The sequence below is a fragment of the Cebus imitator genome, unplaced genomic scaffold (assembly GCF_001604975.1).
Source record: "Cebus imitator isolate Cc_AM_T3 unplaced genomic scaffold, Cebus_imitator-1.0 Scaffold20, whole genome shotgun sequence".
NCBI lineage: Eukaryota > Metazoa > Chordata > Mammalia > Primates > Cebidae > Cebus > Cebus imitator.
Genome location: NW_016107335.1, coordinates 7726184 through 7751629, shown reverse-complemented (window position 1 = coordinate 7751629; position 25446 = coordinate 7726184). Strand labels below are relative to the sequence as shown.

Here is a 25446-nt window from a genome sequence, read left to right as displayed (position 1 = left end):
TGTGCTCCCACCCTGACCACCTTGCTTCGCCATCCTGGGCACACGACTCAAAGTCCCCTTCCTACCCCCAAACTAAGGCACCTTCATGGGCCTCTTCAGAGCCTCCTGGATGTCCACCCGCTTCCTCATGATGGTTTGATCCAGTTTCCTCTCAAACGCTAAGAGGTCCATGTAAGCCTGGGACTCAGGGACCAGCTCCCGAATCTGGAGAAGGAAGAATAGGGCAGCAGTCAGAGGCTTAAGTCCAGGGTTGTACCATGGAATGTATGCATGTTGTGTGATCCTAGGGTACAAAAGATGTGGAGGGGAGCCATCCTACTTCTGGGCATGGAGCTTTCATAGTGGGAACAGGGCCTCGCTTCTCAGAATGCCATTATCTAGCTGTAGGGCCCTCACTGTGTAGGGAAAACAATTGCCTCTCCCTTTAGGAAGAGCTATGCATTTCATCATCAGGAAAGGAGATAGTAACTGTGGAGCCCAGCAAGCACTAGCCTTTAGTCTCCTCATCTTGTCATTTTCCACATCATACACCTGCTGGGCTTCCCCTGGGCCCCGCAAAGTGCCTAGTAAGGGCTCAGTCCCTGAGACAGTTGGACAGTGGTGTTTGCTTCTCTGCTGGCACCTCGTTCAGTCCCTGCACCTGTCCCAATTGTGCTGTCCTCACACCCATCTGGACCTGGATCCCTTTAGGATGCCCAGGATCTCTGGCCACCTTCTATCACCTTCATTCTGACTGGCAGCCTCTGATCCCCTAGCCCTTGTCCCCTCCTGGGCCTACACCTTTAGGTCTTAGTACCACTTGGGTCCAATCCGCTGACCCTCAGCCCTGTGTTCTGGCCCCAGTGGCTCTGCTGCTTCCCTGCACCCCACTCCCTCTCTCTGGCCTGGGGAGCCTCACTTATTAATGAGTTTTTTTAAACAAAAAGTGAAAGTGACTGTAACACTGAAGCTCTGCTTCTGAGAGGGGAGGGGAGGCAACTTGGGTTGGGGGAGAGGAGGGCGGAACAGCAAAGGGTTGGGGGTGGGCTGGGGGCTGCTGTGAAAGGCACTCACCCTTTGAGGGAGGATTTTGTCAGCCATCTTCCTCCTCTTGGCACTGTACATTTTTTAAAGAAAAAACCAGGTTACCATGGCGACAGATCTGGGAGTAAGGAGGCCACCTGCTAAATTATCCCGACATCTCTGCCTGCCTGGCTGGGGTTCCCACAGCCCGCTTGTCTGTCCGCCCAAGGGCTATGACGGTTGTGTGTGGAACTGGTGCTCTGTCCTCTCCCAGGACATAGGGGTGCCCCATCCGATATTCTCTGGCTTGGGAGCCCCTTCCACCCTGCCACATCCTTAGGGACAGAAAAAATTAGACTTAGGAGGGACTGGCGGGTGGGGGCGGTGCTTCCAAAGATGGGAGCTGCAGAAGTGTTGGAGGAAATGTGGGGATCAGGGAGGACAAAGGAGAGGGAAGCCAGGCTCTCAGGACCTTTTCTGCAAAGCAGGGGGTGCCCTGTCCAAAGGGGTCTAAGCTCAGAGGGGAGAGAGATGACCTCCTTCCTATCCATGGAGCAGGAGGTGATGGTGTGAAGCTGGTGGGACTTGCCTCCCAGCCAGCCACCCTGGGCTTGGAAGACAGTACGATGAGGGCAGGGGGTGCTCATGTCTGGGGCCTACCTGGCAACGGGGTGAGGGACACACTGCAGCCATAGGGGCCCAGAAGTGCATGGATGCTCTCCTGTGTGGGTATGACTTCAGGCTGGGGCCAAATGGACTAGGCCTGTAGTAGTAGCAGCTGGATGTGGGCTCTTTCTGACCCACTGTTGCTTCTGACTCCCCCAAAAAACCTTGGCGGGTCAAGAGATGAAAACGCAGCCTAGCGAATAGCTCCATACTGCCCCCGTGTGGTGTTTTCAACCACTGCCCCCTCCCTATGCAGAAATCGAAGGCTAACAAGCAGATTTCATTAAAGGTCTGATTTGTTTTAAACAGATTATCTATGTGTAACTCTCCATTTATACAAGATAAATCAGGGAATTACCATTTGCTGTATAGATGACGATGCGCTTTGCAACATAATTCATCATGGGATTCCTATAAGTGTGAATTTTCCCTGATGTGTAAAAAATACTTAATAATGAGATAAAATTGATATTACACCTTTTATGGAAATCCATCTGTTGTGCAAAAAAAGCATGTGTATTTGTCTAAATACTGAGACCCAGAGGAGCACTGCTGTTGCCAGGAGCCAGCAGGGGTTTTGAGGGTGTCACCAGGTGCTGGAGGAAAGCAAGGAAATGGGCTGGCCCTGGTGACTTGGGAGTAGACCTGGTCCAGAGTGCCTAAGAATTAAGAGCGGGACTGGGCATAGACCATCTACCCACCGGGCAAATCCCCAAGCTCCACCCCCATGGCCAGAGAGTCCCATTGAGAAAATCTGGAGTGGCTTTGAAACAGCCCGAGGGGGGGCTGGCAGGAAGGCTCAGCGGAGAACCACACTTCGGGCAACACAGTCTTATAGCTCTGCCCTCAGTCCCATTGGAAGCCCCGCCCCCACCCCAAAGACTGAAGCATCACCCAGAACCTGATGGGTGGAGAGAGGGACTGAGCAGGTGACAAGGAGAAGGGTGAGGGGAGCGTGCAGGGAAGCGGTACTAGCTGCCGAGGGTCGCAGCCTGGCTCTACTGTGGGCACACAAAAGAATCAGGCCGGTGTCCCCTAAGCCCACCTCCCCAGAGGGCATCCCACCCGGGAAGCCTCGCTCACTGCTAATCATTCTTCCTCGCCCCTTCCAATCCCCGCTACTCGCCCACCTGGTCCCTGCGGGTCCCCAGGGCCCGCCTCTGCACGCCCCCTCCGCGCCGGGCCCCCCACTCACCTGCGGCTCCGCGCGGGGGCAGTGGGCACCGGCTGGCCCTGGCTCTGTGCCTGGCTCTGCCCGGGCGGGGGCGCTGCTCGCTTGCGGGCGGGCTCCATGCCCGCGGGGGCCAGGCCGGGTCGCACGGCGGGGCTGCCCATGTACGGGGAGCCCGGGGGGCCCATGGGCGCCCCCTGGTGGGGCATCCGCGCTCCAGACGGCATCCCGGGGCGCTGGGGGTGGGGCGGGGGTGAAGCAGAAACGGGCGCCCACGGGTCAGACCAGGGCCCCCGCTCCAGGCGCGGTGAGCCGGCGTCTCCCCTCCCCCCCAAGACCCTCGGCTGCTGACCCTGAGCGCTGAGCGATGGGTGGGAGCGATGGGTAGGAGGGGCAGGGGCGCCGGAATCCGCGCGGCTCTGGCGGAGGGGCTTGGCGTCTGGCTGCAGTAAGCTAACCAAAGCCAGGCAGCGCACAGGGCATTGCGAACCTCGGGGCTGCGGAAGGTACCGCAAAAATGAATATGAATGGCGTCTTTCAACCTTTCAAAGATGTTCACATCCACATGCTGCTCTGCAAGACAGTCTCAGCAGGTCCATTCATCCCCACTGGACGGATGAGGCCACTGTGGCTCTCAAGGAGAAAAACGACCTCACCAAGGTCACCCAGCTCATCCTGGCCCGGGCAGCCCCTGAAGGGCCATCCCCTGGGGACCTAGGGCCTGGCTCTCTGCAGGCTTGGTTGAGGTCGGGGACCCAGCTCCCTGCCCCAACTTCTGCTCCTCCTCCTGCTCCTCCTCCTCAGGCTCCACTTCTTGGGCGGTTCTGCCTGGCACTCACCAGCTCATCTCAGCCACTCTGCTCCCTGTATCCCTGCTTTTGGCCCTTCGGTCCCAAACCCCACTCTCCTCGGCTGGCTCCAAGTCTCCACACCCAGGATCTTGGCTAATGAAGCTGCCCCCATAATTTACTCCCAGGGTGAGGGCTGGAGGCAGGCAAGGGCAGCCTGCTGGGGTGTCCCAGACCCCACCAGGATTCTGATTGGGAGGACGGGAGCTGCGTTAGAGGTGGGCTGCCCAGGGGCCCTGGGGTAGGTCAGGGCAGTGACATTTCCATTCACATGTTTCCCTTCCTGTCTGCCCAGGTCAGCAGCCCTCTCCTCCTCTTCCCATCCCCACCCCAGCCAGGTCAGGAGTCAGGGTTCAGAGGGGGCTGTGGAGACTGAGAGGAGGCAGCTCCTCCTCCCTTGCCACTACCCCTGGGTGGTCAGATGGGGTGTAAATGAGATGCAAATGCATCCAGCGAAGTGTTCCAAACCCCACTTGTCCAGACTCCAGAAGGGAGATGGGGAGGGCCAGAGAGAGTTTTGGGGGCTGTGAAACAGAACGAGTGGGGTGGGATGGGGACGGGGCCCACGGGAACAGGAAGTAGATAAGGGAGCAGGGGATGCAGACCCTGAGCCTGTTAACACCGACACACCAACCACTTCACCCCCAGCTTGCTGTTTCCCTTCCAACTGCCACCTCCCTCCTGGCCCTCCAGGCTCTGCGTCTAGCCCTAATGTCCTCCCACCCTCCGTCAGCAGCTGTCTCTGCCTGTCTCTCCTGCAGTGAAACCTGCCTGTCCCTGTGTCTGCTTCCCTCACCCCACCTGACCCTGTCACTCATGCCTTCAGGGTAGCAGCCCAGAATGGAGCCCAGGCCTGGCCACCAGCATAGGTGGGGCACTGGGGCTCACAGCCACCCAAGAACTGAAGCTCTAAGTTGACCAGATAAAAAAAAGTCCACGTGTACAGCCTCTCTCCCCACTAGATGGGCCATTTTAAAGAGGCTCCCACCACCAGCCAGGTTAGGACTGGTAATGCAGCTGACTGACATGGACACCTTGGGAAGTTATGCCCAGGGGTCCCTGGGGCTGGAGGCCCCCTCTTCCTGTCAGCTGCTCTCCCTAGTTATCAAGGCCAGGCACACTGGCTCATCTGCTGAAGAGGCCTTGAGAGGGAGGCTTCCAGAGCCCCCGAGAGCTGTCCCAGCCACCAGCTCCACCCCCACGAAAATCCTAGGGACTCTGTCTGGCCTTACTGAGAAGGTGCCTTCCTTGGGGTCACAACCAAATTTGGCCATAGTAAACCCAACTGCTTCCTCTACACAGGGCCTCCACCCCCTCATCCATCCCAAGAGCCGCAGCCCCTGCCTCTCCCATTCCACACCCCTCCATACCCCTCCCAGCCGGGCCTACTGACTCAGCTGCAGCCTCCTGGGCTCCCACGTGCCTTTGCAGCCTGCCTGTGGCAGGACAGTACTCCCCTATCCCTTCAATCTCTGCGCCTCACGTCCCCAACTCCAGCCCTTCCTTCACACCTTCGAGGGGTTTAGGACATCAGCTTCTGGTGGTTGAGTCCGCCAAGGGGACCCTCAGAGCCCGTAACTTGGGGTAAGTCCCTAGAGCAGGCCTCTCCTCCACCCCGAGGCAGAAGCTCCAGAGCCCTCCCGCTGGGATGCAGAGGTGGCTCAGCCTGCGAGCTTCCCGCGACAGTGCCTCCAGGGTCACCTGCTCCTTGCTCTGGAGACACAAGCAGTGACACTGTCCCAACGGATGAAGAGACAGCCCAGCCCAGACTCTGCCATGTCCCCATCCCCCACCCCCTCCCCGAGGGCAGGGACAACACCTGGGCCCACAAGGAAAAGAACGGAAGTCAACCTGTCCGCTACAGCGAGGACCCCCCACTTGGGGGGTAGAGTCCCCAAGTCCCACCCCCACCCCTGACAAGAGCCATGCAAACGCCTCCCTTCCCCGCCTCGCGCCAGACCCAGCCGGCCGCCTGGCGACGTGTTCAGGTGCCAGGGCGCCGGCACGGTCCCGGGGCCGGGCCGTGGGCCGTGGCGGCCCCCGCTAGAGGGGTGGGAGAGCCGGAGCGCCCTCCCGGCCCCTCCCGATCAGCCCTCCATTCAGCCCGAGCCAGCTCACTCGCCCTCCCCCGCTAACTTTCCCCCACTCACCACCCCATGGACCAGAAACTCAAAAAGTTTGCTTTTCGTGGCTTTGCGCGCCCCTCCGGCAACTTCGTCCGCGGCCATCGGGGTGGGCTCAGCGGCTCCTCTCACTCTCTCTCTCTCTTCCTCTTTCTTTCCCTTTTCTGCCTTTTTTTTTCCTCCAACTCTCCCCTCTGAGTCCTGCTGGGCTCTCTCACACTTCTACTCGAGCGGAGTGGGGAGGGGGCCCCTTCAGGGCTGCCCTGACGGCCCACGGCCCACGCCGCCGCCGCCCGCCCGCCGCCGCCGCCGCCGCCGCCGCCGCGGCTGCCGCATTCCTGCACTGATAAGCCAGAAATAGTCCGGCGGCCCGGGGTCTGCCTGTTGACTCGGCGGGGACGGGGCCGCCTGCCTTTCCAAGCCCGCTGTCCAAACAGCGCAGATAAGCGGCGAGGCGCGCCGACCAGCCCGGCCGCGGGCGCTGGGCAGCGGCGCTGCAGCCCGAGGCCGCCGAGGGCCGCGGGAGGCGGCGCGGGGAGGGGACGCCAGGGGAGGCGGCGGGGGGTCGCCGGCCACCGGCTCTCGCCACAAATAGTTTCTCCGTCAGGGAATTCGCCGGCCGCGCCAGGCAGGGAACAGTCAGTTCCAACTTTCCCCCCAGCGGCTCCTGCTGCATTTCTGAGGCCCTTTCCCCAGAGACCTGGCAGGCCGGGCCGGGAAACATGGGCTAGCAGGAGCCGGGGAGCCCGGCCGCGAGGCCTCGCGCCTGCCCTGGGCCGGCGGCGGTGGGTGTGCCCGGGCGGCGGCGTGGCCCTGCGTCCACCGCTGTGTGTGCCCTTGTCTGGCACGCCGTGTGTGTCCGCGCCCTTTTGTGGCGTGGCTGCTCTGTGCGTGCAGACAGACGCCCTGTCTGTGTGCCTCCCTCCACGACAGCCTCCGTGCGCGCGCGCCTGCGTGTGTGGCAGGACGTGGCCTGTGCCTTTCAGCTCTGTGCGAGGCTATTTCTGGGTATGTGAGTCTTTGTTTGTCGCTCTGTGAGAAAGTGAGGGCAACAGGGGAAGTATTTCGGAAAGAAGGACAGGGATTGTGCTCATGAGAACAGGAAGAGAACGAATGTGGGGAATGGCGCGGCGCCAGGGGGTGCTGGGGTGGGTGCGTGGAGGGAACGAGGCAAGCCCAGCTTGGTTTCCTTGGGCTGGAGGTGGACCCAGAGGAGTTGGGGCAGCTGGGCTGGGTATGGTGGGCCAGCCTCAATACCCCAGAGAGAGAAGTCTTGAGTCTGGGGTGTGGGGTGGGATGGCGAGGGAGGCACAGAAGTGGAAGGAGCTGGCAGTCCCTGGAGTGGAGGAGGGACCAGAAGGAGGAGGGGCAAATCCTGACATCCTCAGGCTGGGAGCCCTGGCCCTCCCCAGTCCCCCAAAGGCCACGCCCCTCTTTCCTCCTTCTGGGGGAGGAGCTTGTGGGCTTTGGGACAAGGAGCAGTGGGTCAAGTTTGTGCGCCTGCTGGGGCCTCACTTCGAGAATCCAGGAGAGGGCAGGGCCATGCCTAGTGCCTAGGGGAGTTTGGTGAAACACTTATTTGAAGTTGGGCCCCGAAGACTGACGAGTCCTGACCCTAAATCCTTCAGAATGCCTTTGCCCAGGGGTTTTTTCTGCCCTAGCCTGATTTCTGCCGGTCCTGGTGGTGCTCTTAGCTGTCACTGTTCATGTAGGTGCCCACCGTCAATCTGAAATGCCAGAGAGGGCATCTGGTTCAGGATGCCCCTCCACCACCCCGGCTTAAAAGGGGACCTAGAGATCCCCTTGCTACCAAACCTCTCCCAGAGCTTTAGCCTAGACCAAGCACACATACACACACACACAGCCTGGGCCTGACGGGGTGGGGATGGGTGGGTGGGCTGCCTCTGTCTGCCACAGGTCATGAAAGTGGCTGCTGGGAACCTGGGGAGGTGATTTACCCAGTCTGCCTGCTAACCTCCAAAATTCCTGCTCACTCCAATTTCTTAGCCCCTGCCCCTGGATTCTTTTATCTGGAATGCCCTCTACCTGTCCAAATCACACCTATCCTTTAAAGCTCAGCTCATGCCCCAATTCCTCCAGGAAGCCTTCCCTGGTCCTACTTGTATGCATGGGTTTTTCTCTTCTCCAAATGCCCATTGCCATCTACCCAGCACCATGAATTGGCATTGGACTGGCCTGATGTGCACTGTATTTTGTGGGCATTAGCTTTGGTTTCCCAAAGAGGCTAAGGCCCCTAAAAGGTCAGGAACTGATCTTCGACTCTCACTCTTCCTCCATGTCTGGGCACAGGAACTCAACAATACCCCAGATACCCCATGCTTGCAAAGCTCAATGTGCCAATGGATGGAGCTGGTACTCTGCCATTTACCTGAAGGAGTGAGTTACCACGGGCACCCCCACCCACCGCGGGTGCTTCTAGAAAGGTCGTGGGAAACCACAGGCCTTGGAGGTTCTGGGGGCTGGAGGTAGACACCACTAGGCTTTGTTAAAGCTCAGTGCTCTCAACTGTTGGAGAGAGCTTTTGGGAAAAGAAGACAGCAGAGGAGATGCTGGGCACTCCAGCCTGAGCCGCTGGGAAGTTTGAGGGAGGGGCTGGGAGATGCAGGACTTGGTCTTGGTGGAGGAGGTTGCAGGAGGTGGTCATACCGGGGGCTATGGCGAGGCCCATATGGAGGAGCTGGTGAGCTTCACCCAAGTCCATACATAAGTCCCCTCCTGAGCCACTCCTCTGGAAGGCATCCCTAAGTGTGCAAAGACAATAGATACACCTGGCACACATACCCTCCCAACACACACACACCAGGCACACACACCAATGCGACTGCCGGAAGGTCGAGGAAGCCACATGGCTCTGCACACACAGGCACACCTGGAGCACCTCCACATCCCGCGGTGGGCCCCATTCTCAAGGCAGGCCCAGACACATTTGCATACTGCTTTTAGGTGGACGACGTGAGGAGCCTCCAGACCAGAAAGCAGGGGCGGCGCCAGTGTGGGGGCCCGGGCCAGGGCTCCCTCCTCACAATGGCCAGGATCCCCAGTGGCTCAGCCCAGGAAGAGCACTCGGTGGTGCCACGCCGCCTAAGGCTCCAGCGAGTGGGATGGAGGCCGGTGAAGAGACCGGATTACTCCCGGCGCAATAGGGCGCCCGTCGCGCTTGGGGCAGGCCGTGCGCCTGTCGGGGGCGAGGACTGCCGCCCAGCGCCCGGAGCCGGAGTCCCCCCTGCCGTCCCCCCATCGCTCCTTCCTTCGCTGAAGCACCACCAGCACCAAATGGCAAAGCGCCGCTCCCCGCGCAGGGAGAGATGCGCCGCGGCCTGCGGGACGGGCTCGGCCGCCTCGCCCCCACTGCGCCCGAGCGAGCGGGCGGTGGCCCGGGCGCTGGGGGGCCCCGCCGGGCCCGGCCCGCGCCGCCCCTCCCTCCGCCCGCGCCGGTCCCCGGCCTGGGCATGCGCGCCGCGGCCTCCCTCCTGGTGAAGGTCAGCCCGGGGCCCAGCTGCAGGACTCCACGGCGGCCGGGGAGGCGGCGGAGGGAGGAGGGATGCGGGGAAGAGACTTAACTCCTTCCCTGCGGGAAGATGGCCACCGAGGCCGGGCCCCAGCCGCAGTCCCGCCCGCCGGCCCTCGGCGAAGGTCCCACCACCCGGACCCGCTCGGGGGGCGCGGCAGGAGGAGCAGGAGGCGCAGAAGAGCGGGGAACTGGGAAGAAGGGGCTGGAGGGAGAGAAGGGAAGCTGACGAAGGGAGAGGGAGGAAGGGAAGGGAGGAACAAAGGAAGCGAGACTGGAGGGAGAACGGATTGCTTGGGAGCGAGCTCTTTCCTCTGTCCCCTTTTTCCTACACGCCGGCAATAAAGCTTTCCTTAGGGGAATGCGCTCACCCTCACTGATTGGGGCGGCCTGTGTGAGTGTGTGTGTGTGTGTGTGTGTGTGTGTGAGAGAGAGAGAGAGAGAGAGAGAGAGAGAGAGAGAGAACACGCAAGAGGAGAGAGAGAGAGACCACTTGGTGCTGAGGACCACAAAGCCTGGTTTCTGTGTTCTGGCCATCCCTAAACCAGGCCCCCACTTTCCACCATCCAGCCTACCTGCCACCAGCCAGGGCTAAGCCCCAACCCCGGGGGAACTCAGGCCCAGTCCCAGTGACAGGAGGAGAGGGGTCCTTACCTCAACCCCCGCCTGTGGTGAGGGTCAGCAGAGGGAAGCTGGGAAGGCCAGGCCAGGGGCAACAGGCACCTTCCTCCTCCTCCTCCTCCTGGCTGCCCCCACACTGCTCCCAGGCCAGAGCAGCTGTATGCCTCCCTGTTTGTGTTGGGATGTTTCTGTGCCCCCCTGTACCCTCTGCTGCTATCAGGGGGACTGTCTGTGTGACTTTTTCCATGTCCCTTTTGCAAACATACATGAAAGAAACAAATGCAATGGAAAGAAGCAAAAAAAACAAAGAAAAAGTAGGACACCGAAATAGTGGTGTGACCTTGGGCAAGTCGCTGTACCTCCCAGCCCCTCCCAGTCCCTCAGGAGTGAAAGGAGAGGCTTCAGTCAGAGCATTCCTAGGGCCCTTCCAGCTCTGAAATCCAAGGATTTCTTAAGACAGAGGCAGGAAGCAAGGCAGACTGGGAAGAAGGAGGGGAACAGAGGGAGGGAGCAGAGAGCAGACTCGCACCCAGTGAGCGGGGGCTGCTCACCGGGAGTGAGGCCTGGTCCAGCTCAGCACCCCCTCCTCTATGGGGTTCTCAGGGACTCGGCCCTCCCACTTGCTCCCTCTGTCCTTTGCTCAGAGTAGCTCTCTCTGGGCAGCTCTGCCCCCTGTAATGCACACCTGCTGAGCCCTCAGCCCTATGCCTTTAACACGCAGCCAGCAGGGAGAGGCCTTACCTTGGGGTCCCCACCGTCCTGTGCGGTGGGCAGGCGCATGTGAAGGTTAGTGGAATAAATGAGGCCTCCTTCCTCTCTTTGCCTGCCTGGGATTCTCAGTCTAACGGGATGCTCCTTGACACCCCTCCCACCACACACAACACAATGAACCGCTGGTGGCAGGAGGAAAGTCGGGCCGCTGGGGTCCGGAGCATCCCACTGGCCCACAGGGAAGGCACATTTTGGATTCACAGCAGGATTTTTCTTATCCCCCCCCATGGAGACCATTAACGAAGTGGTCACTTGCAGCAGGTGACTCATAAAAACGCACCACACAGGCCTGGTCCCCATTTCCGCAAGGACAGCGATGAGCTGTGAGGCGGTGTTTACGTGGGATGCTGGGGCTGCTATAACCTCTCCCCCACCTTTCAGGGAGTGGCTCTGCCTGGCGGGCAACAGGGCCACATCCAGGGACCCTGAATTGGGCAGTCCCTCACTTGCTGGCTGTATGGCCCCTGCAGGGCAGGGTCACCCAGAGACATCCTTATTCTCCTCTCCTCTCCCTCGGGATCAACACCTGGCACGTCTGTCCAGGTTCAGCAGCTTAGATGTGGCTGAAACCCAGGGCAAACACAAGAGGGACACATGGCCTCAGGACTCAGGGTGGTTGAGACTCCAAATAGTAGCTAGTCTTTCCCTCTCCTCCTCTCAGGTGCGTGGGAGCCATCTCTGGCTCCACCAGCCTTTTGGTCAATAGGCAGCCAGGGCTGGGAAGCCCACCCCTCCTTACAATATCCCCTGATCCTGTGAAGGCCCCAGTCCTGCCCTGCCCCTGCCATGTCCCAAATGCCTGAGGAGCCAGGGGAGTCACCCAGTGTACCCAGACATCCTACCCGCCTCCCCATCTCTCTACAGATGCTGGCTGTATCCAGATGTTGGGTGCCTTGCTCCCCGGCAGATCTGGGGGGCAGCCTTGTGGCTTCTGGTGGACTTGGGGTCTGCTCATGTCAGGCTGTGTGGCCCTGGGAATGCCGCTTCCTCCCTGGAGCTCTGTCTATATCTGTGACATGAGGGTGCTGCTGCCTCCCCTCCAACCTCCACCTCTGGAAATGCTGGCAAGGCATGGACTGCTGCCCGCTTCACTGGGGCTTTAGGCCAGGGTCCCACCTTTCCCACCCTGCCTGGTGTTGGGAGGCTTTTGGCCACCCTGCTAGCTGTCCCCACATGTGCCCTGTGTTCCCCAGGCCCCAACCCTCTTCTTTCTTAGTGAGGGGAGCCCCATTCCAGGACCTCCAATTCTCTCTGTCTTTTGCAGGCAACAGCTGTCCTTGACAGTATCAGGACAATTCTGGTGGCCCAGCGTCCTGCCCCTCACCTCAGGGAGCTTCTGAGGACTCAGGAGGCAGGAACCCACCTCAGCTACTGCTCTGACCAGATGCTGAGGAATCCCTGCCAACCACTGCATTCTGAGGTCTGGGTGTCACCAGAGTGAAGATAACTGAATAGTGAGAAAAAGTTTAGGGAAACTGCATTTCCCTAAACACATTTTTGAGAATATTAAATCAAATGGTAGTGGGCAGTGGGATGTGTAAATAAAACCCCCATGGAAGTGCTGTGTGGATTCGCCGCCTGGCTGTCCTTGCAAGTCTGACACTGTACCTTCCACTCGGCACCCACAGGGCCAGGGGAGCCCTTGACCTGCCATCAGCATTGAGGGCACCAGGTTTAATCTTATGCTGCCTTTATCTCTGACTGCATCAGTTACCAAAGAAAGCCCTAGACCCCCTCACCTCCTGTGCTTTGAGCCCTGTAAGGCCCTAGACCCCTCTGCTGTTGCCATTTCTCCCCAACCCCTGACACCCTCCTACTGTTTGGTCTGTCCTAAGGAACATTTCCTGTAGGGAATGGGACTACAGGTGCCCACCACCATGCCCAGCTAATTTTTTTTTGTATTTTAGTAGAGACGGGGTTTCACCGTGTTGCTCAGGCTGGTCTCGAACTCCTGACCTCAGGCAATCTGCCCACCTTGGCCTCCCAAAGTGTTAGGATTACAGGCATGAACCACTGCGCCTGGCCTTCCCCCCCACAACCCCCCGCAAAAAAAAAATAAAGTCTAGCTCTGTCGCCTAGGCAGTGCGATTTCAGCTCACTGCAACCTCTGCCTCCTAGGTTCAAGTGATTCTTGTGCCTCAGCCTCCTGTACAGCCGTGTGGTCTGTCCTAAGGAACATTTCCAACATGCTCCACTGCTTCTGAAAGCATCCTTTTTGCCTTCCAGAAGCAGAAGCCGGGCTCCCTTCCAGCAGTGGCTCCACCACTGGCCTCAGGGTGGGTATTGCCCCCCGTTGCCCCTCACTGCTGTTTCCAGACCCCTGGCTCTGCATCTTACCCCCATCCAGGGAGCCTTCACTCCTGTGGATTCTGGCTCCTGGCTCATGTCACTCTCTGGAGCGCCACTCCAGTCCAGCCTGCTGCATGCCCTTCCGAACACCTCTGGCCTCTCCGTTCTTTGGCAGCTCCTCTTCCAGCGATCCTCTCCCCTCCCTCAGCCATGCACTCCCAAGGTCACCTCTTAGATAACTGCAGCAACCACAGCCCCACACTTTCAGTCCCATGCACCCCACTCTCTGACCACCATCTTCTCTTTCCTCTTTCCAGCTCACCCTGGCCAGCTCCCTGACCTCCAAATCCTGTGGCTCCTCTGGAACCTGTGCTTCATTTCACCACTCTGCACCCCTCCCCACAGCCACCCCTTGCTCTTACACATTGAATCTCCTGGCTCTTTTGATGTGACACATAACACACATTGACCATCTTAACCTCCCTTGCATGTACTTTTTATTTTGAGACAGAGTCTCGCTTTGTCACCCAGGCTGGAGTGCAGTGGCGTGATCTCAGCTCACTGCAACTTCTGCCTCCCAGATTCAAGCAATTTTTCTGCCTCAACCTCCCAAGTAGCTGGGACTACAGGTGCTCACCACCATGCCCAGCTAATTTTTTGTATTTTGGTAGAGACGGGTTTTCACTGTGTTGCTCAGGCTGGTCTCGAACTCCTGACCTCAGGCAATCCACCCACCTCGGCCTCCCAAAGTGTTAGAATAACAGGCATGAGCCACTGCGCCTGGCCTTTTTTTTTTTCTTTCCCAAAAACAGAGTCTAGCTCTGTCGCCCAGGCAGTGCGACTTCAGCTCACTGCAACCTCTGCCTCCTGGGTTCAAGCGATTCTTGTGCCTCAGCCTCCTGAATAGCTGGAGCCACAGGCGCACACCACCATGGCCAGCTACTTTTTGTATTTTTAGCAGAGATGGGGTTTCACCATGTTGGCCAGGCTGGTCTTGAACTTCTGACTTCGAGTGATCCACCCACCTTGGCCTCCCGAAGTGCTGGGATTACAGGCGTGAGCCACTGTGCCCAGCCCCCTGCATATACTCTTGACTCTCTTAAGAGGTAAATCTAGCTTCACCAACACTTCCCCTGAAACTGTGCACCTGAATGTGGCCAGAGAAAGACACACAGCCACCTTCACCCCCGCCCCCCCGTCTCATTGTGGATTTGGCATGAGCTTGGCTGGCCTCACACTGCCAGGCGCATCCATGCCCACTCCCACACCCCAACAGGAGTTTTTCGCATCTTCTACCTCCTCTGACCTCCAACCTCTCCTCCACCCTCTTCACTCCCAGCTCATGCCACTGTTTTCCCCGTTCACTGAGAAAAGAGAAGCTTCTGAAGAACTTCCAGAGCCTCCCACCATACCCTCCACCTACCAGCAGCTGATCCCGTTCATCCAGATGAGCGGTCTGTGTTCCTGACTACAGCCTCCGTGTACCAGCTCCGTCCCTTCTCCACAACAAGCGCCCCGCTCCAGCAATTCTCTCCCACACTATCGTTTCATCAGCATTCCCCTCTCCCCTGGACTTCCCCCAGCGGCGTGCACAAGTGCTGTTAGGTTCCCGCTGAAAACAAGCACTCTTCTTTCATTTTGTATTATGTTTTTAAAAATAGAGGCGAGGTCTCACTATGTTGCCCGGGCTGGTCTCAAACTCCTGGGCTCAAGTGATCCTCCCGCCTCAGCCTCCCAAAGTGCTGGCATTACAGGCGTGAGCTCCTGCACCCAGCCTCCTGAAACAAGCTCTCTCAACCTTACTTATCCTACAGGCTGCTGCCCAGTAGCGACAAAACTTCTCAAAAGACTTGTCTCATTTGCATTCTTCGGTTCTCCCTGAATCCCAACCGTGCTGGGTACAGCTCCCGCTGCTCCACTGAAATGCTCCTGCCGTAGCCTCCACACTGGTAAAAGCCGCAGTCAGTTCTCTCTCTCTCTTTTTTTTTTTTTTTTAAGGCAGAGTCTTGCTCTGTCATTCAGTCTGGAGTGCAGTGGTGTGATCTCAGCTCACTGTAACCTCCGCCTCCTGGGTTCAAGCAATTCTCCTTGCCTCAGCCTCCTGAGTAGCTGGGACTACAGGGGCCTGCCACCACACTCAGCTAATTTGTATATTTTTAGTAGAGACAGGGTTTCACCATGTTGGCCAGGCTGGTCTCGAACTCCTGAACTTATGATCCACCCGCCTCGGTCCCCCAAAGTGCTGGGATTACAGGCATGAGCCACCCTGTGCGGCCTGCCACCGTCGGGTCTTAACCAACTGTAGCATTCCACACACTCTGTCCTTTTCCAACACTTCCTCCTGTGGAGGGAGGACATGTCCCTCTCTTGGCTGACCTCCTGCCTCCCAGGCGGCTCTTCCCCACTCCCCTAGGACCATCCAGCTCTTCTCCTCCCCTCTCCATGCAGGAGCGCCAGGACTCAGGCCTGAGTCCTCCGCACCTCTCCCCGCTCACTTTCTGGGAAACCTCGTCCCCTGTGCAGCCCATCACATTCAGCACCGCCTGTGCGTTGGCAGCGCCCAGTTTCCTCCAGCTCCGTCCTCTCTCCCAGTCCTTTGACACATCTATCCAATCACCTGGTCGGCATTTCCACCTGGGTCTTCAGTGGACAGCTCAAACATGCTCTGTCCAGAATAAGTTCCTGCTCTTCTGCCTCAAACCCCATCTCCCACCCACAGTCTTCTCACTCCTTCCAGCTGCCCACGCCCATACCCTGGAACACCCCAGATGCCTTCCTTTCCCTCACACCCCACATCCACTCTGAAGGCACATCTGTTGGCTATGGACTCAGCAGCCCAACGCTTCTCACCTCTCCCTGGATGCTGCCCGAGCTCCAAATCACAACTACTGGGTAGCTTGATTCCAGCCTTGCCCTGATAGTCTGTTCTCAACAGGGAGTCAGCGTGGGGCCCGGTGGCTCACACCTGTAATCCCAGCACTTTGGGAGGCTGAGGCAGGTGGATCACTTGAGGTCAGTAGTTTGAGAGCACCTGGCCAACATGGCAAAACTCTGTCTCTACTAAAAATACAAAAATTAGCTGGGCATGGTGGCGGGCACCTGTAGTCCCACCTACTTGGGAGGCTGAGGCAGGAGAATTGCTTGAGCCTGGGAGGCAGAGCTTACAGTTAGCCGAGATCGTGCCACTGCACTCTAGCCTGGGTGACAGAGTGAGATTCTGTCTAAAAAATAATAGTAATAATAATGTAAGCTCCAAAAAGGCAGGGGCACTGTGCGTGTGTGTGTGTGTGTGTGTGTGTGTGTGTGTGTGTTTCTAAAGGATGCAGGGCTTTTAATCTGTTTTCTTTGCTGCTAAATCCCAAGTATCTGGCACATGGCAGAGCCTCCAACATGTGATGGGTGGAGGTGAAGACAGCCCACTCCAAGCCCACTCAGGATATTCAGAATGGATTTCCAAATGCCAGCTGAGGTTACAACCTGAGACTTGTTTTTGTTGTTGTTGTTTGTTTTTTGAGATGGAGTTTCGCTCTTGTCACCCAGGCTGGAGTGCAATGGCACAATCTCAGTTCACTGCAACCTCTGCCTCCTCGGTTCAAGCGATTCTCCTGCCTCAGCCTTCTGAGCAGCTGGGACTACAGGCATGCGCCACCATGACAAGCTAATTTTTGTATTTTTAGTAGAGACAGCGTTTCACCATGTTGGCCAGGCCGGTCTAGAACTCCTGACCTCAGGTGATCCGCCCACCTTGGGCTCCTAAAGTGCTGGGATTACAGGCGTGGGCCACCATGCCTGGCCAAGACTTGTTATCATAGGATTAATTACGTCAGTTTAGATTTGTATACGACTTTACCATTGACCAAGCACTTCCACACACGTAACCTGTCTAATCCCAACAGATAACCTTATCAGGCTCCTGGCAGGGTCCGCATTCTAAAGACAACGAAAATGAGGCTCTAAGAAGTTGTGTGACTTGCCAAAAGTCACTGTGCTATCACAGGGTGGGGCTAGGATTGTAAATCAGGTTTCCCGCCCTCAAGGTCCCTGGATTTTCTCCTTCACCCCAAGCTGCCTCCCCAGTGTCCGAAAGCTAAAGCTTGCCTGCTGGGGGTAGTGACAGACTTGCCAACACACGCACGCCACCTTCCCCAAACACCTGCCTTTTAAAGAAGGAAATCAAGGTCCCTGGAAGCCTGTAGAGCTAAGTTGAATCACCCTTAATCATCCTTTTAAACACACCCCTTAAAACCTCAAGCTGATTGTTCCAAACATTGGGAATATAATAAATTCTAGAACATTTGCTACCACCAAGGTGTCTGAAATCAATTTCAATGCATTTGAGAAGGTTCCCTTTGTTACTGTGTAAAAATTACTTTTTAGCCAAAAACAAGAAAAAACGAAAAATGAATCCTAGTTAAACTTGGAATAAGCCCCTGGTACCTGTGACTTCTCCGGTCCTCACAACCAAGCGTAACTCCTGTGCAAAGTACCTGCTCGGATCCCATGGTGACACGCCTCCCCACCCCTCCCTGGCCCTCAGTCAGCTATCCTTTGGGGATGTATGGTTGCCCCTACACAGCCAAGCAGTCCCCTGGGACAGCCCCATATCACCTAGCCCTGCCTTCCTGGTGCCACTTGGTGCTAGGTTTGGAGAACTTGGAGAGTCCATCTGGTCCTTAAGATGGGTAGGAGAACGATGAGAACAGCAACAGGCTCTGTCTATGCCGAGCGGACCAGTGACTTCTTGGAGAACCAGGCAAGAGTAAGTGGGATTAGGACGAGCTGGGGCCTGTGAGGCTTGTCCAAGGACTTCACAGTAAGCTCGGCATCGCTCCGTCCCCACACGGCACACTGGTAAGTCAGCAGACTTTACTCTGGGGCCGAAATGGCTACAGTGGCACCAAAAAGCCTCATGAAGACTCACCATGGGGCGGGCAACGGGGAGGCGGCAGATGTTGGGGCCTGCTCTCTGCAAACCCTTGTAACTAAGGCTGGCATGCCCCCTACCCCTGCCTGAACCCACTGCCCTGGGCGGGGCCTCTGCAGGCTCCACGGTGTGATGGCCCTTAGCCTGGATTCTAGGACAGGGATTCTCCAGTTGGCACAGGTGACATCTCGGCTGGCTGATGCTTTATTTTGGGGGCTGTCTTGTGCACTGTGTGAAGTTAAGAGCACCCCCAGCCTCTATCCTCTACCCAGTGTGGCGAACAAAATATCTCCAGACACTGACCCTTGCTCCTGGAGAGTGAAATTGCCACAGGGTTGAGAACTACAGCTCTTGAGTCAATTGGTTCTGGGTTCAAACCCCACCCAGCCACTGAGCGACCATAACCCTGATCATGTTACCTGACCTCTCTGAGCCTCATATTTCCCATCTTCAAAAAGATGCACGGTGGATGTGAGGATGAAAATGTGGTTGAGCGTGTGCAGGATTCAGCACAGCGCCTGGCACAGGGTCAGCACTTAACGAGCGGCAGCTGTTCGCATCAGCTTCCTGGCTGCCTGGATTCACTGTGGCCTCGGCTGCTGCTCGTCTCCCTTATCTCCCGGACCCGGCTGATCCTGCTGCCAACCAACCCCCAGCTAGGGTGGGACGTAATGGAACCTTGGGGCTCTCAGAGCCTCAGTGGCAGGCTCATCACAAATGCCATGGTGGGTGCAGGCAAGGGCCGAGCTGCTGCTCCTAGAAGCCAGCCAGGTGATCGTTCAGAGCGGCTAATTATGGGGGCTCTGGGAGCCCCACGGGAAGTGTGGGGGCTATACAAACCACTGGAAGCTTTCTCAGGCAGACAGCAGCCACAAGTGGTGTCAGCATGCAGTGCAGGGGGTCATACCGTGGGAAGCCTGTGGCCCCGACACTGAGCTGTGGGGGCTGAGGTCGGGCTGTGGGACAGAAGGGAGACATTCAGAAGCCACCACACATAGCACAGCCACTGCACTGAAACCTTTGAGACAGGGTCTTGCTCTGTCGTCTAGACTGGAGTGCAGTGGTGTGATCACAGCTCACTGAGGCCTGCACCTCCTGGGCTCAAGCTGTCTTCGCCCCTCAGCCTCCTGAGTAGCTAGGACTACAACCACATGCCACACGCCCTGCTAGTTTTTAAATTTTTTGCAGAGACGAGGTCTTGCTATGTTGCCCAGGCTGATCTCAAATTCAAGGAATCCTCTCATCTCAGCCACTCAGAGTGCTGGGATTACAGGTGTGAGCCGCCATGCCCAGCCTAATGGCGTCCAAGGAAAAGCAGGGCCTCCTCCCACCCTGAGCACTCCTCTGCCTTCCTTCTGTCCTGTGTGTGTGTTTAGTGAGCACCTTCTTTGGGGCAGCCGCTGGGAAGTGCTGCCCATTTACACACATGGCATGGCCTCTGCCCTTGTGACCTAGTGGTCATTGAGAAAGACAAGACGGGTAAAGGGCTTTGTGCCAGGTGTCCCTGAGGGAGCAGGGTGGAGGGGCCCCGAACAGGGTGGGGCAGGGTTGCCCCAACAGGTCTCTCAGAGTAGCGACGCCAAGCAGGACCCTGAGCACAGCCAGGGAAAGCTCCAGCTGGGGGAGATGCCCAAGGCTGGTATGGGGTGCTGTGGGTCTGAGGGGCTCTGCTTCCTTGGGCACCTCTGTGAAGGACAGGGGAGAGGCACCCAAGACCTGTGCTTTATCTTGGTGACAGTCATGAATAGCGGAAAGGGCAGGCCAGGGGCCCTGCAGAGCTCAGCCAGCTAAAACTAGCAGCAGGGAAGCCAGCGCACACTGCTCTTACTGTGAGCAGCACTGATTGTTCTAAGCTCAACCGATGTTCAGTCACCCTACCCTGCGAGTACAATCCGTAACCACCTTACAGCTGGGGAAACTGAGGCCCAAGGAGGCAAAATGGCCGGTGCAAGGTCGCAGAGCTAGCAAGGGTGGGGCTGGGATTTTCATCCGAGTGGCCTGGGAGTAGTCTAGATCCCAGCCCAGAGGCTGCAGGCAGACTTGATGGGAGGAAGTGGAATGTCCCAGGCACTCCTGCTAAATGGATGATTTTTAAAATTAAAACAATGCCAAGGGGTGTACCAAGGGATTTAAATCAAGGCTAAAGCTGCAACCACAACTTCAAACCTGGGAGGCAGCTGGGGAGGGAGGGAAGGGAGAGGCAGGATGTCCATGTGTCCACCACGGCCCTACCGCTGTCACCAAGGGCCGTCCTCACCAGCCTCAAAGCCCTGTCTTTGCTCCTGCAGGTTCCACCTTAGAGAATGTCCTCTTACCCCTCCAAACCTCAACCCTGCCCAGCTACCTCACCATATCCTTCAAGCCAGCCCATCAGCACAACTCCCTCAGCGCAACTCCAGGGTCTGACCGTTTTCCATGCTGTTACTGTAAACATCCTCTTCTTCCTCAGCCCTCATGTTTAATCTACAGGCAAGTTGTATTGGCTTCGCCGCTATCTGATCTCTCAAGACCCCCGGTCTCTGCTTTTTTCCTGCCACCACCCTGGGCCAGGCCAGCACCATCTTTCCTCTGCACTGACTGTCCTATCTCTCCATCCTGTCTCTCTCTACAGCATGGCCAGAGTGATCTTTTAAAAAATGCAATGAGGACCACAGTCCATCCTTGCTTAAGCTCTGACAATGGCTTCACTGCACTGGCAGAATCCAGATTCCTTGCCAGGGCTCACGGGGCTGACCCCACCTGTGGGTCCCTTCAGCTCCACCAGTTCCTATCTGGTCCTCAAACTCATTGAGCCCCTGCCCACCTCAGGACCTCTGCACCTGCCATCTCTTGACCTGGAATGACCAGCACTGGGTCTGAAGGTCAGGTTCTTGAAGACAGGATTTTTTTTTTTTTTTTTTTTTGGAGATACAGTCTTACTCTATTGCCCCAGCCTGGAGTGCAGTGGCACAATCTTGGCTCACTGCAACCTCCACCTCCCCATTTCAAGCGATTCTCTTGCCTCAGCCTCCCAAGTAGCTGGGATTACAGGTGCCCGCCACCACACCCAGCTAAGTTTTGTATTTTTAGTAGACCTGGGATTTCACCATGTTGGCCAGGATGGTCTCAAACTCCTGACCACAAGAGATCCACCTGCTTCAGCCTCCCAAAGTGCTGGGATTACAGGTGTGAGCCACTGCGTCCAGCCAAAGTCAGGATTTTGCCCCTAAACAGAGATGAGCTAATGTCAGCTCCTGCCTTGGAAGGTGCTCCAGGACAGTAGTGGAGAGGAGCACAGGGCACAGGGAAGAGGAGGGCACCAGTGCAGGCCATTCTGGAGCCGAAGTGAGTGCTGTGAAGATGGGCTCACGCTGGCCAGTGCCTGGGGTAGGAACTGTGGGAGTTCCTCTGGAGAACAGAGGCAATCACCCCCTAAAGAGCTAACTCCTCAGCAGGCCCCCTCCTTCTCCCTGACATGGAGGTGACGAGGTGATAGGTGGGATCTTCAGAGTTCTGGGGAGCCCAGCGTAGCCAGGCCCAACCCTCTGCTGGAGGCAGTGTCAGCAGCCAGCACAGAGCAGCAGCCGTGGTGGTGGCAGTGGATGTGGCAGTGGTGGGCGCTGACCATGGTGCCAGGCCAGGGACTAGCTGGGAAGGTGGCACACTCAATGCCCAGGGTAACCACTGGAACAGGAGGGCTGGAGGCTGCCCTCTGGCTCTTGATGGAGCCAGGTGGGGAACTGGTGTTCCAGCAGCCCAGGGGCCCAGGGACTGGACAGTGGCAGGGAGTTGGCCTGTCCCTTGGGGCCTAGGCTCATCCTGGGGCTCCTGAAACGCATGGGCTGCATCTGTGTTATTCTATACAGTACAGAGAAATATTTCTTGAATGAACGAGCAAATGTGTAAGGCAGTGGGCAGAAGGGGGTAGCTTCCCAGTTCTACAGCTGATTCTGAAATGAGCTCCTGATCCCTCTTAGTGCTGTCACCCTCTCTACGCCACCACAATGCAAAGGTGGGCCTTTCTTTCATGCCAAGCTTGTCCTGTTGTTGCCTGAGCTGCCCTGTGCCCTGCACCCAGCAGACCTTCCTCCTGTGTGGCTTGAGCTTGTAGTCCCAGTTACCCAGGAGGCTAAACCAGGAGGATCACTTGAGCCCAGGAGTTAGGACATTGCATAATTTTGTCACTTGGTATCCCTTTCATTTCACATAAAAGCCCAGGGTTTTGAGCCCCGTCAGCTCCCTGAGGCTCTGACCATCTAGTGCTCATCTTCTGGCTCCTCTGTAAGATCCATCTCCACATTCTGACGGCACCTGTCACAGTCCCCCTGATATGGGTTAAACTGTGTCCCCCAAAATTCATATGTTGCAGTCCTAACCCATAATATCTCAGAATGTGACCTTATTTGGAGATAGGGTCCTACAGAGGTAATCAAGTTAAAATGAGGTCATTAGGGTGGGCCCTCATCCAGTAGGACTGCTGTCCTCCTTACAAGAAAAGGAAATTTGGGCACAGCGGCTTGCACAGAGAGATGATGATGTAAAGAGACAGAAAGAGAGGATGCTCAACTTCTAGCCCAGGAGAGGGGACTGAGACAGATCCCTCGCTCACAGTCTTCAGAAGGAACCAACCCCGCTGACACCTTGATTTCAGACTTCCAGCCTCCCACACTGTGACCAGGAATCTCTGTTGTTTAAGCTGCCAGGTCTGTGGCACTTTGTTGGGGTGGCCCTAGTGACCCAACACCCCCACAGCTCTGCTCTTCAGGACCCCCAGGGTGGCTGTCATGAGACCTGCTTGCCAGTCCACCCACCACCCGGGACTCCCCTCAGAACATCCTCTGGTTTGCCCGGAGCCACTAGGCAGGGTGCAAAGCACAGGGCAGAACCTGAGCCAGAAGGCCTGAGTTTGAGTGTTTCTTCCACCATCCATTGACAGGAGCATAAACTTGTCAAGTCACATTAACCTCTCTGATCTCAGTCTCTTTATCTTTAAAATGGGTATTTATCATCTTACCTCTCTGACTGGGTTATTGTGAATAGCAAAAAGTAATGATTTGCCATATTCTCTTTAAGTCAGAGTACTGAATAAAGTCATCATCGCCATTAATTTATCACTCTTGGTAATCACCTATTGCACTATGGATTTGAATTGACCTTACTGTCAATTTAACCTTTCTTTTTTTATTTTTTGAGATGGAGTCTCACTTTGTTGCCCAGGCTGGAGTGCAGTGGTGTGATCTCTGCTCACTGCAACCTCTACCTCCTGGGTTCAAGCAATTCTCATGCCTCAGCCTCCCAAGAAGCTGGGATTACACGCACGTGCCACCATGCCCAGCTACTTTTTGTATTTTTAGTAAAGACAAGGTTTCACCATGTTGGCCAGGCTGGTCTCGAACTCCTGACCTCAAATGATCCGCCCACCTCAGCCTCCCAAAGTTATGGGATTACAGGCATGAGCCACCGCGCCCAGCCAATTCTTTTTCTACTCTGTGCAAAACATGTCTCCCTATCCCCTACTTGTAAAGTTGCCTTTTTGTCTCAAGAATGGACACTTAACGTTTATTCCTGTTAATATTCATCTTCTAAGAATTAGCCCATAATTCTTAGAAGGTGAATGTTGATAGCTTTTGAATACTAATTCTGTTATCCAAAATATTCACCATCTTTTCTGGCTGTGTGTCATTCATAAATCCAGTGAGTGTGACCATCAATCTGCATCTAAATCTTTGCTGAACGTGTTGAGAAAGGGACCAGAAGCAGACAAGGCTCTTTCCAGACTAATGTACACCCTCTGGGGCTCAGTCTTTCTTCAGTTCTTAGCAAATTTGCCCAATTATAGTAACATCCAGCCAGCAATGTGTTAGTGTGTCATGTCAGTAACTTAACGTCAGCCACTGTGGGGGCATTATTGTTATTATCTTTTGAGACAAGGTCTGGCTGTCCCCTAGGCTGGAGTGCAGTGGTGTGATCATGGCTCACTGCAGCATGGACCTCCTGGGCTCAGGCCATCTTCCTGCCTCAGCCTCCTGAGTGGCTGAGACTATAGTTGCATGCCACCATGCCTGGCTAACTTTTCAAATTTTTTGTAAAAATGGGGTGTTGCTTTGTTGCCCAGGCTGGTCTTGAACTCTTGGTGTTAAGCGAGCCTCCCACAGTGGCCTCCCAAAGTGCTGGGATTACAGGCTTCCGCCACTGCACCCAGCTAGTGGGAGTGTTTAGATTACAGGAACTGGCGAACGATACAAACCGGAGCTCTGCTCCCACTCCCCATCCTGCCAAGAGCCAGTTGTTAAACATTTATCAGCACACCACTGCATCCAGCCCACGTTTATGTATCATACCCTAAAGATACAGGGAAACACTTTGTCAGACACCTCCAAATTAACACATAGAGTTTCATGCAGCTTAGCCTACAAAATGGTTCAACATGCATTATCCAATTTGGTTCTCTCCACACTCCAGGAAGCCGAAGGGATGACTATTACTACATCCATTTTAAAGACAGGAACACAAGGCACAGAGTTCTTTAAAGACGGACTCAGAGCTGGAGAGCGAGTTGGTGTCAAATGCGAGGCTCAAACTCCTGTTTTCTGATCATAAAGTCCACATTCTTTTTGAGTCATTACCTGACTGCTCCCCCATTGGTTATCAAATGTACCCCAAAGTCCTCAGGGGTTCATACTCTGGGTTTAAGGCACAGACAAGTTGAGAGGGATTCTACGACAGCCCCTGCCCTTCCCATTAGCAGCCATCATGAGGATTTATGAGTGCTGCTTCTCAAACTGGGATTCTGATCTGTTCTAGCGGGAGGGTCTTCAGGTTTTTGAAAAGACTCCGTGTTTTGTTTATAATTTCATTGCTGACAAGAAACCAACTAAAGTGATAGCAGCCCAGGTGCAGTGGCTCAAGGCTATAATTCCAGCACTCTGGGAGGCTGAGGTGGGCAGACTGCTTGAGCTCAGGAGTTTGAGACCAGACTGGGCAACATAGCAAGATTCCTCTCTATTAAAATTCAAAAATATTAGCCAGGTGTTGTGGTGCACACCTGTAGTTCCAGCTACTTGGGGAACTGAGGTGGGAGGACTGCTTGAGTCTAGGAGGTTGAGGCTGCAGTGAGCCATGATTGCACCACTGCACTCCAGCCTGGGCAACGGAGCTGAGATCCTGTCTCATATACAAATAAATAAACAAACAAATAAATAAGTGACAGCAATTGTTAATGCAGTGTTTCTCAAACTTGGGCCCCTGAGTTCTCAGTGAGAAATGCTGGTTTGTTTTCTGAGCTGGGGAATAGAAGGGAGGGCAGGGGACAAGTGGCAGGCAAGTAAAACTTAAGGTGGGTGCTGTGAGCTGGGCGGGGCACAGGTTTTGCTGAGCCCTCACTGTGTCCTAAACACTTAAACTTAGGCACCAACGTTAAAGATTGGGAGGTTTCGCATAAAAGCCAGATTTCCAGAATCTGTTAAAAAATGAGAAACTTGGCAAGACCAGAGCACCAGTCCACTTAGAGACAATCGGGTGGA

At 56.1% G+C, this 25446-nt stretch overlaps 1 protein-coding gene across 2 annotated transcripts in view; it reads right to left on the bottom strand.

Annotated features, from left to right (window-relative positions):
* The window catches only part of SMARCD3 (SWI/SNF related, matrix associated, actin dependent regulator of chromatin, subfamily d, member 3), a 38059-nt gene that overhangs the window by 3602 nt on the left and 9011 nt on the right, over positions 1-25446 (bottom strand). The window contains exons 1-4 of one of the 2 annotated variants that reach the window (XM_017520205.1): positions 5838-6327; positions 2864-3075; positions 1054-1096; positions 82-204 (exon numbers count right to left, since the gene is read on the bottom strand). In XM_017520205.1, the coding sequence (XP_017375694.1) occupies positions 82-204; positions 1054-1096; positions 2864-3075; positions 5838-5915 (456 nt within the window). In that variant the 5' untranslated portion in view covers positions 5916-6327. Of the gene's footprint in view, positions 1-81; positions 205-1053; positions 1097-2863; positions 3076-5837; positions 6328-25446 lie in introns of those variants that run through there. The other variant, XM_017520207.1, reaches the window with a different exon arrangement.